Here is a 19175-nt window from a genome sequence, read left to right as displayed (position 1 = left end):
TCAAAATGCTGATGCTAGCGCTAAGGTAGTAAATGACACAGCCATGTAACATCGCTCCCACTGAGATCTAATCATAATGAATAATGTGTGAAATTGGGAAAAAACAGGGGTTGAAAACACTTTATGGATTATTATAGAATTTGGGCCTGCCCACTCTGTCACTTGTAGAGTTGCCATATGGCCCAGTTCTCCAGGTGTTCCCTGGGTATGCTCCCCCAAAGCGTGTTTGAATAATTGGCTGTCTTGGATTCCCAGATTTTTTAAAAAGTAAGTCTTTTTAGATCGAGAGAGAACACAAAATATGCAGAAAATATTCTGACCCTCACTGAGCAAGAAATAAGGCCTGCTCTTTCCTTCTGTTCTAGCCAACAAAGGCAATCACAGCTCTGGTGGACATGCATGCTATCTCACTCCTTCTACATCTGAGAGCCAAGCTACAAGTGACGAATTACACTTGACTGGCAAGTGAACAGACTCACATGTAGACATGGCCAAGAACCGAAATATGAACCAAAATTAAGCATGAACCAGGCCGGTTCGTGGTTCACAAACCACAGTTCGTCAGATCCTATTTCTGACGAACTGCCATGAACTTTTAGGCTGGTCCATTTGGTTCGTTTTTTGGTTCGTCACTGCAGACAGCCTGGTGCCAATCAATCAGTTTCCTAGGCAACAGGGGATGGACTTCCTGCAGACCTTCTGCTGGCCCGGAAGTGATGGTTTTCTGACCTGGATGTGACATTTTCACGAACCAAATGTGCCAGTTCGCCAACCAGGGGCAGGTTCATGAAAGTTCATGGTTCGTGGTTCGTTAAATTTGACGAACCACATGGTTTGTTTTTTTCCCGGTTCGTGCCCGTCTCTATCCACGTGTATTCCTCTCTGTTCACTTGCCATTCACTTGCTCTCCACTTGATCAAGAGGAGCACAAGTGAATGGCAAGTGAACAGGGAGGAATGCACGTGAGTCTGTTCACTTGCCAGGCAAGTGTCATTCATCACTTGTAGCTTGGGTCTAAGAAGAAAAGAATAGTAAATCCCAGAACAGACAAAATTGCTTCCTCTGATCCTTCTCCAGGTTTCTGAGGATGTTGTCAGGAGCAAACACCAAAGCAATGTGTATACCATGTGCAGAGGAATGTGCTTGGTTTGCAGAGGCAGCATTGGCAACTCTGGCCACCTGAGCAATCTCTGCTGTCCCAGCTTACTTGCCCATTAGGGCGTGTCACATTTTTCATCTTTCAAAATCCAAATATGAGGGGTGCTAAAAAGTTGCAGCTTCACTGGGGAATTCTAAAGATATTTTTGTCAAATTCATATAATTCAGTTTTGCTTGGTAAATAAATACATGAAAATGGTGACTTTTCTACATTGTTGTGGAATTTCCAATCATTTTGAACGTGTCTTATTACAAATATTACATTCTCCATATGAAAATATGTCTGTACAAGTGCCTGAAAATCATGAAAAAGTCATTTAATTAATTAATCAATCAATCAATCAATTAATTAATTAGTTAGTTTGTTTGTTTATATTCCGCCCTCTCCACATTTCCAGCAGGCTCAGGGTGGATTATTGTGAATGATAACAGTTATATATTAATATTATAATATTATTGTTATTATCATATTAGATATTACATAGGTCTGTGTATATATATCTGATTCTGGTTTCACTTATCTCACAAGTTGAAACTTCTTCATCAGTGTGTTGAAAATGGCTTGTCCACCAGTGCTAGTATCCTAACCAGTGCAAATTGACCTGAAATGGCTTCTAAAAGAAGAACAAGACTAGGGACATTTACACATAGGAGTAACCTAGTTGGAACTGGCCAAGAGTTGTTGGCCTCTGAACTCTCAGCTGTGCATGACATTCTGAGGTATGGTCTAGTGCTAAGACAACAAAGTGATGAGGATGTAAGAAACTACCAAGGAGCCAGTCCTGCAAAGGACATTTACCCTAAAGTGCTTAATAATGGGAACTAGTAAACAGTTATTTTGTAGCCCTCATAAATTCATGAATTCCAATCTTAAACAAGATCCAAAATTGCTGGAAGCAGGCCAAAAACATATCTCTTGGAAGAGGAAAGCTAGATGTCAAAGAGGCCTTCACTGCAAAACTTGACAAGCTTTTTGGCATCTTCAATGGCAACTGTAAAATGGTTCTCTGCTATGAATTGGGCTGTCCTGCAAATGCTGGTTGCAAAAAAGAAGTTCACATTAACTGTACTTGCCTTAAGGGGATGAAGATCCCTGAGAATGAACTTGCTTTCATTAAAGATCGGAGAGACAAGACTGGTTCTACTGGACCACATCAGATTGGCTTGCCAGATCTCTCTGAGCACATCAGACAAGTCAAAAAGCAGAAGCAGCAAGACAACGAGAGAAGAAGCCTTTCTGAATATCAGCAGAGATGTAAGCAGGATGTTTCAATACCATCGAATGAAATAATGTTCAGAGATGATGAAAATGAAGAACAAATAGCGAATGCTCCAAATGGAAAGGAAGGAAGTTATGAAGCGACAGTAGACATACCAAGTGCGCCTTTCACTTCAAATAAAAGGGCAAAACACAGCACATTAGAAATACGTCATGTTGCTACGCAGAGCATCAGATATGGTGTTGGCCTCTGTGCCACAGCTGCCATTACCGCTGCTGCCTTTATAGATGCTTGCATGACCACTGAAGAAGACAAGAAATTTGTAGTTGAGCACAATAAAGTCCCAAGATAAAGTTATGAAATCCCTGGATCAACAATTTGATGATCTTCGTAAGAAGGGTGAAATTGACTGCATCTTCTTTGATGGCCGTTGAGATACAGCTAAAGTTATGCTGAAGAGTTAAAGAGAATGGCCGTTTCCGTAATGAAAGCTGAGCAACATAGAGGGGAAACCCCCACGGAAACCAAACAAAACACCAATCAGTATATAAACTTTGAAAGTTCTTAAAGTGCCAGTGCAATATACAGTGCAAACTTTTAACATGAAAAGTATCAAATTCATTCAAATTACATTCATATACAGAAACATAAACATTCAGATAAACTCTACAGTAGTAGTTATAAACATTCAGATAAACTCTACAGTAGTAGTAATAATAGCAGCATAGACAGAAAGTGTCCAGAAGTATGCACAGACTACAGAGGTAAACCCCTCCTAATGACGATATTCTTGCTGTCCTTTATTCCATATTCTTCCAACAGGGATATATAAGAAGCTAAGACCTTTTTCCTCCACGCTCAATCTGGGGCCGGCTGCAAATCACAGATTTCGTGCCCACTTCATCAGGAGCGTGATTTCTATCGTGAAAAAGATTATATCAATCACTCCCCTCAATATATCAACCTAACCCAATTCTCACTGTTCCCAATTCATTTCCATACTCACATATCCCATCCATTATTCTTATTCACAATAAAGATTGCTAATTAGTCAACCTGGAGTCTGGCTGCTGCCTGTTCTTTAACGCGTGCATAGTCCCCTCATTAGACCTTTTTGTCTCTACTCCTTGATTGGAGACTCACAACTTAAAGGTACAGGCTTACAAAATACAAGTCAACTATGATGTGCAACTTACAGGTAACAGTTCAGTAACAGCTCATTATTCAAGCCCTTTGGTTTCACACAGTCAAATTTGAATATCCAGTAAGCCTCCCGTTGGAGAAGCCACGATTGTATTCCCTCTCGTTCACCCTTGGCAGCCACTTCTAAAATTACAATCTTAAGGCTATTAGCTTGGTGCTTTTGCTCCTTAAAGTGCTGAGTCAGTGGTGCTTCTATGACATTATTCCGAATACGTGCCATGTGCTCCAGTATCCTGACCTTGACGGGTCTGAGCGTGCAGCCGATGTAAAACAAGTTGCAGGGGCATTCCAGAGCATAAACCACTCCTTTACTCTGGCAATTGGCAAAATGGCCAAAACTATGCTTAAATCCCCTGATGGAGATCTCTTTACCCTCCACAAACAGATCACAAATCTGGCAGTGCCCGCATTTGAAATTCCCCTTAGGGAGGCGGCATAAGTTGGTCTCACTGCAAACATCAGCCCTAACTAATACATCCTTAAGATTCTTAGTTTTACGGAAGCCTACCCTTGGTTTCAATTCACAGCCTTTGATGCTCTCTATAATATTCCAATGGTGAGAGATGATCTTCCTTATCTGGTTAGCCCTGGGAGTGAAGTCCAAAGCCCAGACTATCCTATCTTCCTGTGTTTTTCTTTCTGATTCAAACAGGGATCTTCTCTCTCTCACTCTTGCTCTCTGCCAAGCATGCTCCACCACTTTCTCTGGGTAATTCCTCCTCAAAAACTGCCTACAGAGGGATCTGCCATCTCTGTCAAAATCCACTGCACAGGACGAATTCCGTTTAATCCTGAGCAGCTGCCCAAAGGGGATGTTCTCCCTTAGATGTCGGGGGTGAAAGGATTGGAAATCCAAATATGAATTTTTATCTGTCTCCTTACTGTAGGTCTTAATTTTAACCAAATGGTCCCCACTCCTGTATGTAACCACATCCAAATAGTTAATTTGTTGGGTTTGAAGGATGTAGTATAAAGTGATTCTCCCAGCTGCTCTGTGGATTAAGAATCCCCGGACTCCTTTATTTTATATTCTACCCAAAATACACAAAAAAGTGGACCCTCCCCCTGGTCGGCCAATTATTTCAGTTTGTGGATCCATCTTGGAGCCATTGGCAATATTGATTGACTCTGTACTTCGTCCAGCAGTGCTTAATATACGTCCCCTTCTGCAGGACACTAGAGATTTCATTAAACGTATAGAAGGCACGCATCTAGAAGAAGGGGCTGGATTCCTCACCATGGATGTGTGCTCCTTGTACACAATCATCCCGCATGAATCAGCTAGAATGGTGGTGGAGGATGCGCTGATTAGGGAGCAGGGCCATGGGCATTCTAGGGCTTTTCTGTTACAATTGTTGGACTTGGTACTTGAGAAAAACTATTTCCGCTTTGAGAAAGATTTCTATTTTCAATTGAGAGGGGTAGCGATGGGCAGCTCTGTGGCACCCAGTATAGCCAACTTATTCATGGGCAGCTGGGAGAATCACTTTATACTACATCCTTCAAACCCATATAGAGAACATATTGTCCAATATTTCCGTTTCATAGATGACCTTTATTTCATCTATAGGAACATGGAGGGAGTGGAAGAATTTTGTGAGTGGCTGAATAGTCAGGATCCTAATGTCAAGTTCACGTGGCAACATAATGAACAACAAATTAACTATTTGGATGTGGTTACATACAGGAGTGGGGACCATTTGGTTAAAATTAAGACCTACAGTAAGGAGACAGATAAAAATTCATATTTGGATTTCCAATCCTTTCACCCCCGGCATCTAAGGGAGAACATCCCCTTTGGGCAGCTGCTCAGGATTAAACGGAATTCGTCCTGTGCAGTGGATTTTGACAGAGATGGCAGATCCCTCTGTAGGCAGTTTTTGAGGAGGAATTACCCAGAGAAAGTGGTGGAGCATGCTTGGCAGAGAGCAAGAGTGAGAGAGAGAAGATCCCTGTTTGAATCAGAAAGAAAAACACAGGAAGATAGGATAGTCTGGGCTTTGGACTTCACTCCCAGGGCTAACCAGATAAGGAAGATCATCTCTCACCATTGGAATATTATAGAGAGCATCAAAGGCTGTGAATTGAAACCAAGGGTAGGCTTCCGTAAAACTAAGAATCTTAAGGATGTATTAGTTAGGGCTGATGTTTGCAGTGAGACCAACTTATGCCGCCTCCCTAAGGGGAATTTCAAATGCGGGCACTGCCAGATTTGTGATCTGTTTGTGGAGGGTAAAGAGATCTCCATCAGGGGATTTAAGCATAGTTTTGGCCATTTTGCCAATTGCCAGAGTAAAGGAGTGGTTTATGCTCTGGAATGCCCCTGCAACTTGTTTTACATCGGCTGCACGCTCAGACCCGTCAAGGTCAGGATACTGGAGCACATGGCACGTATTCGGAATAATGTCATAGAAGCACCACTGACTCAGCACTTTAAGGAGCAAAAGCACCAAGCTAATAGCCTTAAGATTGTAATTTTAGAAGTGGCTGCCAAGGGTGAACGAGAGGGAATACAATCGTGGCTTCTCCAACGGGAGGCTTACTGGATATTCAAATTTGACTGTGTGAAACCAAAGGGCTTGAATAATGAGCTGTTACTGAACTGTTACCTGTAAGTTGCACATCATAGTTGACTTGTATTTTGTAAGCCTGTACCTTTAAGTTGTGAGTCTCCAATCAAGGAGTAGAGACAAAAAGGTCTAATGAGGGGACTATGCACGCGTTAAAGAACAGGCAGCAGCCAGACTCCAGGTTGACTAATTAGCAATCTTTATTGTGAATAAGAATAATGGATGGGATATGTGAGTATGGAAATGAATTGGGAACAGTGAGAATTGGGTTAGGTTGATATATTGAGGGGAGTGATTGATATAATCTTTTTCACGATAGAAATCACGCTCCTGATGAAGTGGGCACGAAATCTGTGATTTGCAGCCGGCCCCAGATTGAGCGTGGAGGAAAAAGGTCTTAGCTTCTTATATATCCCTGTTGGAAGAATATGGAATAAAGGACAGCAAGAATATCGTCATTAGGAGGGGTTTACCTCTGTAGTCTGTGCATACTTCTGGACACTTTCTGTCTATGCTGCTATTATTACTACTACTGTAGAGTTTATCTGAATGTTTATAACTACTACTGTAGAGTTTATCTGAATGTTTATGTTTCTGTATATGAATGTAATTTGAATGAATTTGATACTTTTCATGTTAAAAGTTTGCACTGTATATTGCACTGGCACTTTAAGAACTTTCAAAGTTTATATACTGATTGGTGTTTTGTTTGGTTTCCGTGGGGGTTTCCCCTCTATGTTGCTCAAAGTTATGCTGAAAGCAGACAATTCAGCATTTCAGCATTTCCCCAGCATCATCTAAGAAGAGCATTATTTTGTGTGCAGTGAGCCAGGTGGAAGATATCTTTACCACTTCACTCCGAAGAAAAGCTCAAACTGAAAAAAAGCGTACTGAAGTTATAACTGATAACTGATAATCTTGTAGATTTCATGAAGAAGAAAGGCATTGATAAAAGCCTGTAGGTCATTGGAGGGGATTCTACAAATGTTAACAACAACATAACAACAACAACAACATTCGATTTATATACCGCCCTTCAGGACAACTTAATGCCCACTCAGAGCGGTTTACAAAGTGTTATTATTACCCCACAACAATCACCCTGTGAGGTGGGTGGGGCTGAGAGCTCCAGAGAACTGTGACTCGCCCAAGGTCACCCAGCTGGCTTCGTGGAGGAGTGGGAATCAAACCCGGCTCTCCAGATTAGAGTCCCGTGCTCTTAACCACTACACCAAACTGGCTGGGAGGGTGGTATCATGCATGGGGTGGAGGCAGGGCTTTTTTTTCAGGGGGAACGCGGGGGAACGGAGTTCTGGAACCTCTTGAAAATACTCGGCAATAGTGCTTGAAAATAATATGATTTCAAAGAATCCCATATGTTTCGTCCTCATTTCCCTCTTGAGAGTTCCACCACCTCTTTTCCCAGGAAAAAAAACCCTGGGTGGAGGTCATGCTTTGCTGTAAGCTGACCTGGTTGGTTTGTACCCTCCACATCAATGAGTTACCCCTGCGACACTTGATCACAGTACTAGATGGGAAGACCTTGTCTAACAGCAAATGGGCAGGTAAAATTGGCAAGAGGCTAGACATTGCTACAGAACTTGAAATTGATCCTTCATTCACCATACTCTCAATTGGAGAGCCTCTTATTTCACTGAGTGACAGTGTCATAAAGGATCTCTCAACAGATCAATCGTATAGGTATAGAATTACACAGGCCATAAGCACAGGAGAACTTCCCACAGATGTGGCCCTTCTTGAAATTGGTCCCGTCAGCCATTCAAGGTGGTTGACAACAGCAAACAGGGTTTGCCGCATATGGATTTCAAAACATGGCCTTACAGGCAAAACCCTCAACAACTTAAGACTGAAAGTGGAATACATCATTGGTGTGTACTACCCCTGCTGGTTCAAGATCAAAGTAAAACACTCTTGGGCAGGGCTTTTTTTCTGCAGGAATGTGGTGGAACGGAATTCCGGCACCTCTTGAAAATGGTTTCATGGCCGGTGGCCCCACCCCCTGATCTCCAGACAGAGGGGAGTTTAGATTGCCCTCCACACCACTGGAGCAGCATGGAGGGCAATCTAAACTCCCCTCTGTCTGGAGATCAGGGGGCGGGGCCACCAGCCATGAAACCATTTTCGCCAAGGGTGATTTAAACTTTAAAAAACAACCCCTTGTTCCAGCTGACCCAAAGTGATGTCATTGTGCGGTTCTGAGTTCCACCACTGAGTTCCACCACCTCTTTTCCCAGAAAAAAAGCCCTGCTCTTGGGTGGAAGGTCCATTGCACACCTTGTTTCAGCTGCAGCTACATAAGCTACAAAAGAAGGCTGTATTGGATGCTGTTTTGCCAACCATCCGGTGCTCACCATGGTATGCATTCAGTGAAATGATAATCCAGACACTCTTGTGCTTCAATGACAGTGAGGAGAGGAGTGCTGGTGTACAAAAGATTGTTGACTTGAGAGGTGGAGACGATGACACACTGGGAGATCTTTCTATATGTGCCAAGAAGACACCTTCCATCAATCCCAGTGCTTCTTCCCTGTTGGAGATGATAGACTGGTCTGACGGGGTATATGAACCTCCTTTGACATGCAAGCTGATGACAGCAGAAGTAAAGAAGTTCATTGATGAGCCCATGCAAGCTCCACAGTGGCCCTGTCACGGTCAGTTTATAGAGAGGTGTGTGAAACAAGTCATAGAGGCAGCAGGCAGGGTTCGTGCACATGAGAAACATGAGAGCTATACAGGGCTTTTTTTCAGCTGGAATGCGGTGGAATGGAGTTCCGGAACCTCTTGAAAATGGTCACATGGGCTCGTGGCCCCACCCCCTGATCTCCAGACAGAGGGGAGTTGAGATTGCCCTCCGCGCCGAGTGGCGCAGAGAGCAATATAAACTCCCCTCTGTCTGGAGATCAGGGGGCGGGGCCACCAGCCATGTGACCATTTTCTCCAAGGGCAACCCATTGAGTTCCACCACCGCTTTCCCCAGAAAAAAAGCCCTGGGGCTATATCAGAGGCCAAGAAGCAAATCAGCATCTGATGTCCAAGAACGAATCAAAGCAAGGCTTGATGAAACTGGTTATTTGAGTATTTTTTAAATGATGTCATTACTTTCTCATGTTATTTTATGATTACCAGGATGTTTTATGCATGCTAGGATAGGTTTTATGCAGAGAAAATAATTTTTTTATAGAATTACCTGACTTTTTCAGAAGCTAAAATTATTATATGTTGTTTTCCGAGAGCCGTGTATAAGCTTTTTAATCTAACGTAGATTTACCAAGCTAAATGTTGTCCAATCAAAAAAATAATTGTAGATTTGAATTCTTGACATCCAAAAACATATTCTTAAACCCCCTCATTAAGACATTTGCAAAAATTAATTTTCAGCCCCTCAAATGACATGCCCTGTTGCCCATGTTTATGGGTATTATATCTTTGCCCCAGTGATTGAGAAGGGACGTGTCCCTCATTGCAGAAGCGAGACAGCAAGCCAAGCGAGTCCTTGAAGTTTTTATAGGAATCACGTCTTCTCACATGAGAGACTATTGCTGGCCTATTGCTATGCAACAGTGCTTTTTTGTTATATTATATATGTATCTCTGTGTGAGTTGTAACAAGAAAAGGATACAGAAAATAAAGAATAAATGTATATAACATTTTAAAACCTTTAAAAAAAATGTTGTAGATTACTTCGTTCTTATCTGTTCTAAAACAACTCAAAAAGAGCCCACCTCTCAACTAACTTATCAGATTGTGCATAAATTCTCATTCTCCTATATTAAGTTAGGTAATGTTGTGTGCCAAATCCTTTAAACCAAATTAATATCAGCCAATTTAATAGAAAACGTTTAAAGTACTCAGAGGAACTTAACCCCATGTAAGGTGTCTTGTATGTATAGCCCATTAATGAACATTTATTGGCACTGCCAAGGCTCAGAAAATTTTATACATCTATTTTGGAAATGTCCAATAATAATAAAATTTTGAAAAGGCATATTAGAATTAATTTATGAAATATCTAGAAATCACCTACCACAGGACCCCAAAATAATTCTTCTGAGAGATGTGAAAGATCAGAGAATCATCATAGCTGTCAGATGACCATCTAGCATCTTCTTAAATACCTCCAAGGAAGGAGAGCCCACCACCTCCCGAGGAAGCCTGTTCCACTGAGGAACCACTTGGTCAGGAAGTTCTTCCTAATGTTTAGCCAAAAACTCTTTTGCTTTAATTTTAACCCATTGTTTCTGGCCCAACCCACTGGGGCAACAGAAAACTACTCTGCTCCATCCTGTATGCGACAGCCTTTCAAATACTTGAAGAGGGCTATCATATCACCTCTCAGTTACCTCTTCTCCAAGCTAAACACACCCAGCTCCTTCAGCCTTTCCTCATAAGACTTGGGCTGAATCCACACACCCGCGGAGCATCCCAGCATTGCGCTAAATGTTCGCTAAACACCCAGAAGTGTAGCGTCTTTCTAGCGTGATTCAGAAATTGCGCTAGAAAGACGCTACACTTCCGGGTGTTTAGCGAACATTTAGCGCAATGCCGGGACGCTCTGCAGGTGTGGATTCAGCCTTGGTCTTTTTAATTTTCAGATCTTTAGAAAGCTGTTTATGGAGCTACCCTGGCTTCTTTTTTCTTTCTTATTGGAATAGTTTGTGATTGTGTCTTCAATATCTCGCTTTTAAGAAACTCCCACCCATCTTTCTCCCTGAGTTTTTATAACCATGGGATTCCCCCCAGCATGAGTTTGAGATTGTTAAAATTAGCTTTCCTAAAATCCAAACTATATATCTAACTATGTTCAGCTTTTCTCTTACTCAAGGTCTTAAACTCCAAAATGACGTAGTCACTACTACCCAGGGTATCCACTATTTTCACTTTATCAACCAGTTCTTCCCTCTTGGTGCGAATCAAGTCCAAAATAGCGGACCCTCTTGTTTCTGTCTCTACTTTCTAGAAGGTGAAGACAATTCAGAAATTTATTGGACTTTACGTTTTTAGCATAGTTTGACTTCCAGCAGATATCATGGTACTTGAAACCTCCTGTGATAACTATGTTCCGTCTCTTTGAAAATTTTGTAATCTGGTCTATGAGTATATCATCCAAGTCCTCTGCCTGGCCTGGAGGTCTGTAGCAGTTGAGGGCGTGCATGAAGGGATGAGCTGGCGCTTGGCTCTTGTGGCCTTCTTCTATGCCCAGAGGAATGCCCATCGCCACTTTGGGGGTCAGGAAGGAAGTTTCCTCCAAGTCAGATTGGCCAGGGATCCTGGAGATTTTTTGTCTTCTTCTGGAGATAGAGCAGGGGTTACTGAGGGAGGTGGGGAGGGGATTGCTGTGAATTTCCTGTGTTGTGTAGGGGGCTGGACTAATGATCCTTGGATTGGCTTCCAGCTTTATGTTTCTATGTTTCTTAAGATAAAGTTAGGAATTGGATTTGTAAGTGTTTTGGAACTTGATTCTTGTCTCAAGAATTTGCATAGCTTCATAGAGGAAGACCAGCCTGCCCATTTTGGTTTTTGCGGTACGTGTGGGGATGCTGCTGTTCAGCTTATGCAAAACTTAGAGGACTGAAGTTTGCCATTTTAAAAATTGTTACTGAACACTAGAAGGTACAAACCCTGCAGTGGCAAGGGAGATGGAATGCTTGAATTAAACGGACTTTCCCATCTCTATTTAGTACCATTCTGCAGTTTAATGCTTAATTATATATGACCACTTTATGTTCATTGAATTTATTGGACACAAAGATGTTTAATTAAATCCGAGGCTTTGAAATGGAACTTTGTAATAATCAAAAGGAGATTATATATTGAAAGGAGGGGAGAAAGAGCATATAGAAGGCAAAAATGATAATGCCTGTCATTTGTACACTTCTTGTAATTAAAAATGAGTTTACTAATCCACCAATATCAAGAAAGTTCTTACTGACTGAAGTGACACATGGTACAACTGGCATTCATGTTGATTAGAACATGTCATCATTGGCAACAGTTTCCTTAAAAGAGCTATTCCATTTGGGTTAGGCTAGGCTGAATGGCTAAATCCAACCAATGAGTTGATCACACAGATGTATTCTACTAATGGTGGTGCTTTCCCTTGGACTGAGAACTCTTCTTCATTGCAGTGCCTTGTGTTAAAGGACAGCATTACCATTAGCTGAACAGATCCATGGGATCAAATCCAGTAAGTTTCATGACTACAAGTAGACTCATCATTGCAAATCACCTGGCAGTTAAGTTTGCGGCTTACGGTATGCGCAGCATCAACCCCTACAGAGTCCATGGCATCAGGAAGCAGTGAGATCACCAGTGGTTGCTAGGCAGCCACAACATACTTCTTCTTCTCTCCCCCAATTCTGGACCAGAAAAGAAATTCCCAGATGGGGACTGAATTATGTGTCTGAGCCTGCATTGGAGGCAAGAAAGGAGCAGGCCATCATGATGGCATGCCTGGGAAGCTGTGTTGACAACCAGACAGCAATGACCAAGCTGGCCACAGCAATCCATCAGTCAGTGGCTGGGATGAGCAGGGTCTCCAGGCTTTGCCTTGCATTGCTACAGCAATGGGGACCATTGTTCTTGGCTCTGAAGGCTGTGATATCGAGTAGGAAGCAGGGGAGGCTTGCAAGGCCTGATAACGGGCATTTTAAAGTAGACAGGCCTGGGAAGAGAACTTCTCTGTGCCTCTGAGAAGATCTGGAGCATGGGAAAAGGAATGGAGTGGCCAGCCCCCTCTTCTTCAATGCCCCAGGGGACTAGAGAGACAAGCAGACCCCACAATGTATGGGGCTTCCATGGAACACACCATCCCTGACCACACTTATTATCAGGGCTTTTTTTCAGGGGGAACACGGGGGAACGGAGTTCCAGGGACCTCTTGAAAATGGTCACATGGCTGGTGGCCCCGCCCCCTGATCTCCAGACAGAGGGGAGTTGAGATTGCCCTCCGCACTGCTGAGCAGTGCGGAGGGCAATCTCAACTCCCCTCTGTCTGGAGATCAGGGGGCGGGGCCACCAGCCATGTGACCATTTTCTCCGAGGGCAACCCACTGAGTTCCACCACCTCTTTTCCCAGAAAAAAGCCCTGCTTATTATGATTTTTATTTAAAACCTTTCTATGCTGCCTTTCTAGCCAACTCAGGGTCTCCAAGGCAGGGAACACGGCAACCATTCATCCTTCATGGTCTAGGGTTGCCAGATCTCTTGCTATGGCAGATCTCCTGCCTCCCACCACTGTTGCCCTGTGGGAGAAAAAGAAATTTTAAAACTGATGTGGCTGTAATAGCATTATGTCACTTATGAAGTTTCTGTCAGTTTCCAGAGAGGCATGATGTCATTTCCAGATTTTCCCATCATGTTGATGGTGTAGGATTGCATTTCCTGGCTGGAAAATTCCTGAAGATTTTGTGGGGAGGGAACTGGAGGTAGTGGGGTTTAAGGGGGGGAGGGTCCTTAGCTGGCTATAATGCCACAGAGTCCATCCTCTAAAACAGCCATGTTCTCCAGTGGTACTGATCCCTGTCTCCTGGAGATCAGTTGTAATTCCAGGAAATCTCCAGCCACCACCTGGAGGTTGGGAGCCCTGTGATGGTACCCTCCTATGTCCCTCCCCGCCCCTGAGTCCCAGCAGTTGCCAGCTGCTGGCTGGTAACCGTATAATTGATCTGTGTTTAGTACAATTCAAAAGTCTAGACTGAATTTTATAACTGGAATACTTCCTCTCTCTTCTCTAGTCACTCTCTTATAATTGATGACATGGGCAACTGTTGTACAAAGATGGCTACTGTTGTATATAATCTTGATTAAAAAACATCAAGGTACTCTTTATACTTTTCATAATTTCATACAGGAAACACCAAAAGCAAAAAACAACAACAACCTGAACTGAACTGAACTGAACTGAACAAGGCAAAGGCTCACATATAGATATCCTCCCAGAGGGAGAAGAGGAAGCAGCCAGGTGACCTTCCATTGCGAATGAGACTTCTGCTCCTCTGAGCAACCAGTCACCATCAGCAGGGCCAGAGAGAGAAGAGGCAGCTGCCAGGCATCTCTGTGCCTGGCCTGAGACCGCAACCACATTACATTTTACTTTAGATCCCTATTAGTTTTTAAATTGCTGTAAGCCACTTTGGGAGCCAATGCTTTTTCTTGGTTGAAAAGCAGAGCAAATATATATAGAATTGCCAAAATATTCCTTATGGATCTGGCCTGTGGTAGTAATGTTCAGTTCATGGAAATATAAGAACAAAACCATCTAAGGTGCAAAAACATACATTTTCCGTGGTTCCAGTGATCACGTGCAGCCCATCATATGTTGACTTGATATACATCCCCTTAAAAAGAATGAGAGAAGGCATAATTAACATCCACAGGTAGTTAACAGTCCATAATGTTTGTTTAATTTGGCAATTGTTTGTTTGGCAATGATGAGTAGGGCAATACATTGTGCAATCCTGGCAAAATGCTTATTCTGGATTTAAATGATTATCCTGGATTATTATAATACTTATTCTGGATTAAAATGTACAGGGACAGTACAGGGACCTTTACAACCAACCAAAGTTCATAATATAGCACGTGAACTTTGCAAGTTACATAGAATTCTTCTGTAGGTCAATGTTTTGGTTTTCTCCTCAGATTCTCACATTTATCTACCACACTTTTCTTCCAGCAACAGGGATAAGGAAGTTATCCCATATCCTATCATCCCTGTGAGGTAGATAAGGTGAGAGAATGTAACGAACTCAGAGTGTCTCTGCATGAGATGCCTCGGTGCATGTTCGTCAAAGTGTAGGGAGATGCAATGTTAGCCAGGAAGCATAGTTTAAAAAGACAGAGCCGGCAGAGATCGCTCCTCAGAGGGTTTGTTAATTTCATCTCCGCCTCTCCTAGGGCTCTGTCAGTTTCACCTCTCCAGTCTAAAACTGTTTAGGATCACAACCACAGGGCAGTGAGGAATGGAAATAGGCTGGAGCTGTCCTCCAGAGCCAGGCTTGGACATGGAGAGGTTATAATGGGCTGAAGTTTCCCTTCTGGCATCTCACAGCCCCTTCACACAGCTCCAGTGTATAGCAAAGCCTTTGCCCTGCTGCTGGCTCTGTCTTTTTAAACTACCCTTCTTGGCTACCATTGCATCTCCCGACACATGTTTTTTACATGTCAGATGTCTCATGTAGAGAGACTTTCAGTCACAGTGAGTTTCACCACAGGCAGGGATTTGTACCCAGACTTCTCAATTGAAACCCTACCCCTTAATCATAGCTCAAGGAGATGTCTTGATAGGGACAGGGACTATAGACCATGCCATTGGGTACTTTCTGCTGATGTAGATATGCTCCTATTGAGGAGTTCCCACATTGCCAAACATGTCATGTTAATTAGTTATGCTTTGTTTCAGAACGATTTCATCTCTCTGCTCAGCTTTATGCTTGTTTTCTGAGAGCATACCCTATTGCATCTGCTCGCTGAATGTCCTAACTGTTGATTACTATTGTAATTCGCTCAATGAATGTCCTAGCTGCTGATTATATTCTGTTTCACTTGCACTGTGTAATTCACCTTGGGACTCAGTGAGAAAGACAGACAACGAACAAACAATACACCATGGAAGTACTACCAAAAGAAACAAAGACGTAGCCGAGTGAGGACACTGCTAGTCTTTAAAAGGCCCATTCACACATTTGTTGAACTGGCTCCGAATGGAACGCATGATGGAATAGTGGGATGGTGTGCCCTGAACTCCGCACCATCAGCACATCTGCCCAAACTCGGCAATCAAAGTTGAAGGTGGCTTGGTTTGCTGATGACAACCATCTATTCAAATGGATAAAAGACCAAGGCTGTTTCCACACGTCTTCTCCCCCACCTGAAAAATAGCGCAAAACTTATGGAACGACGTGCCTTCATGGCGCGATTTCCCAACATGACTTCGCTTTGTGGCGCGATGACGATAGTTAAATAGTTAAATAAATATATTGATGGGGTATACTATATATATTATAATGCTAGTGGATCAGATTGTATATTATATAATGAATGTGTAGTACGGTGTTGTATGCCGTGCCACATTGGTGGCAGGGCACACAGTAGGGGTTTTAATACATATTATATTTGATAGAATATAGGTTTAAAAGAAATAGAATATGTTTAAATTGGGACTTTTGTTATATATTATACTATATTATACTGGTCTGCTATATTGAGGGGTATAAGATCTATACTATATTGATAGTATAACTGATAGAGGCATATTATACTGATAGAATATTTGATACCATAATTGATAGAAGTATATTATATTGATAGGATATTTGATATATATGATAGAATACCGGGGGGGGGGAATGTGCTTAGAGTAAGGGATTTATTAAGTAATAAGAGGGGTTAAGGGTTGGAAAGCTGTTGGAAGTCGATAGAGAGGGGGGAGGAAAAGGGTGGGGGCTAGGGTTAATTAGATATTGAGGGAATGTATGCATTGAATTTGAAAAAGTATACTCACCAATAATTTAAAAAAAAAAAAACATCATCGCGCCATGAAGCAAAGTCATGATGGAAAATCATGCCACAAAAGCGCATTGTTCCGTAAGTTTTACGCAATTTTTCAGGAGGGGGAGATGTGTGGACATGGCCCAAGTAGCTTAAGACGAGTTCTGAAAGAACCTTTCCTAACAGCCACTATCTGAGCACTGCGGAAAACATGCTTCTTTTCTAAACTCAAGAAAAACAGCGAAATGAAATTTTGTTCTAAAAACTTTCTGTTCCCTGCATCTCAAAGAGAAAGCTAAAGTGTTTGCCTTTGTTCTTTCTGGCCATTATCATTGCACGAGAAAAGCAAGAGACTTTGGGAGAAGGGAACAGTACTTCAAAAACGAACAACACAAATGTGAATCTGGTTAAACAACAAACAGCAATTTTATCACCAGAACCTACTTCTGTCATCTTCTCTACAGCACAATGTGTGGCATCTCATTATTTAAAGCACTGAAAATTTATATGCTGTTTTTATCCCATTTTTCTTTCTTTTTTTAAAAGAATGACACACAGTTGTGTTTCTCTCGGTCTAGAAGAAAATAGCCTCAGCTGTATTTTCTATTCAGAAGTGATACCCGACTACAATCCTTTGGAAACCGATGTTAAAAATAGTCACCAAATGGGCAGGGCTGTGGTGCCATTTCCGAGGGAAGGAATTCACTTAATCAGGACATAGATATGCTGAACTGACGTCTGAACTAGCTCAGACTGAGTTCATTCAACTCCTGTGCACATGCGCATCTGTGGTATATCCAGACCAGACATGGGCACGAACCACAAAAAAACCGAACCATGCGGTTCGCGGTTCGTGGCCTTTTCATGAACCAGGAATCAGGAACCCCCACGAACTGGGACAAATTCACGAACCAGTTTGTGGTTTGTGGGGTTTAAATGCCTCTTTCCGGTTGCTTAGCAACGGCAGGGGAAGGGGCATTTGATAGTTTAAAGGGCCCTTTAAATGGCCCAAAGCCCACAAACCCCAGCCCCCCACTTACCTTGGCTCTGCTGCTGGGGTGGTGGAGGCTGTGGCCCATCAGCAGCTTTTCCAGCCTTCTCCGCCACCCTGCAGGTCTGCAGCCTCCTCCTCCCACGAGGGGTGGGAGGGGCACTTTTTGCCTCCTCCGCTGCTGCGTGGGCCTGCAGGGTGGCGGGGGAGGCAAAAATGCCCTTCCCACCCCTCGTGGGAGAAGGGGGAGGAGGCTGCAGGCCTGCAGGGTGGTGGAGAAGGCCGGAACTGCTGCTGATGGGCCACAGCCTCCACCACCCCAGCAGCAGAGCCAAGGTAAGTGGGGGGCTGGGGCTGGGCTGGGGGTGGGGCTGGGTGGCTGGGGCTGGGGTTCGTGGGCTTTGGGCCATTTAAAAGGCCCTGCTGCTTGCAAGCGGCAGGTCCCTTTAAACTATCAGCTTGCAGGTAGCAGGGGGGATCCCCCCTGCTGCCTGCCAGCTGATAGTTTAAAGGGACCTGCCGCTTGCAAGCAGCAGGAAAAGTTTAAATGGCCATTTCCCAACCGCTCCAACTAGTAGACCAGTTCCATGGAAGTTCATGAAAATGAGCTTCCACAAACCACTGGTTCGCAACCCACGAACCGGGCTGGTTCATGGGTTTTTTTGGTTCGTATTCAGGTTCGTGCCTATCTCTAATCCAGACCTGCTGAGCGCCACAGAAGTGAGTGTTTCCTTGTTGCACACCTGATCTAAATGCACCATACGTGTAGCAGTGCCCAAGAACAGCAATACAGTTTTCGGGTTCAGAATAGGATCGCTGGTCCTTCACAATGCTTAACTGGAAGGCAAGTGAAGACCTTTATTAGATAAGGTACAAGCACAATAGCTTTCTATCTTGAATGGCAATCCTTGCCCCTTGCTCTCTTCTTGCCTTCTCTCAAACTTTTAAGGTGATGGGCAGATGTGGTGCTGGCCTCTTTTTGGAGTCCTCTGACTCCCTCCTCCTGCCCCCGGTGCCTAATGTGGTTTGAACCCAGTCCAACATGGCTTTCCCGAGCACCTGAGACCCCAGTTGTGGTCTTGTGGAGGTTGGAGAGAAGAATTTGGTTCTTGTTGTAATCCCAATGGAGTGACTGAAACTGTTAAGAGGTCAAAACTTGCCAGTTTGGTTTAGATATAAGCAAGCTATTTTCTTATGTGGGGGGCAACTAGCTTTGCTGAGGCCTATACCAAACTGATCTGTGTAGACTTCATCCATTGCTGACTACTGTATATAGAAATGAAGGCCCAGCACCATGTACAGGAGGGGTCCCCAACTCTCTTGAGCCTGTATGTACCTTTGGAATTCTGACATGGTGGTGGGCAGAACCACAAAATGGCTGCTGCAGGAGGCAGGGCCAACAACAAAATGGCTGCCATAGGAGGTGGAGCCCCACACACTCACAGGAAGCCCATGCAGGGGAGAAAAGGGGTAATTTAAAAATCTATACTGAGAAAGTGGAGTGAGAGAGAGAATAAAACCAAC

At 43.3% G+C, this 19175-nt stretch overlaps 1 protein-coding gene across 1 annotated transcript in view; it reads right to left on the bottom strand.

The window, feature by feature from the left end:
• LOC129341262 (connector enhancer of kinase suppressor of ras 2-like) overlaps positions 1 to 19175 on the bottom strand; it is a 531721-nt gene that overhangs the window by 219471 nt on the left and 293075 nt on the right. The window contains exon 7 of the mRNA XM_054996377.1: positions 14449 to 14508. Within this exon, the coding sequence (XP_054852352.1) occupies positions 14449 to 14508 (60 nt within the window). The remainder of the gene's footprint in view (positions 1 to 14448; positions 14509 to 19175) is intronic.

Source organism: Eublepharis macularius, chromosome 13 (genome assembly GCF_028583425.1).
Source record: "Eublepharis macularius isolate TG4126 chromosome 13, MPM_Emac_v1.0, whole genome shotgun sequence".
NCBI lineage: Eukaryota > Metazoa > Chordata > Lepidosauria > Squamata > Eublepharidae > Eublepharis > Eublepharis macularius.
Note: the sequence above shows the minus strand (reverse complement) of the source record. Positions and strands in the feature narration are given on the sequence as shown.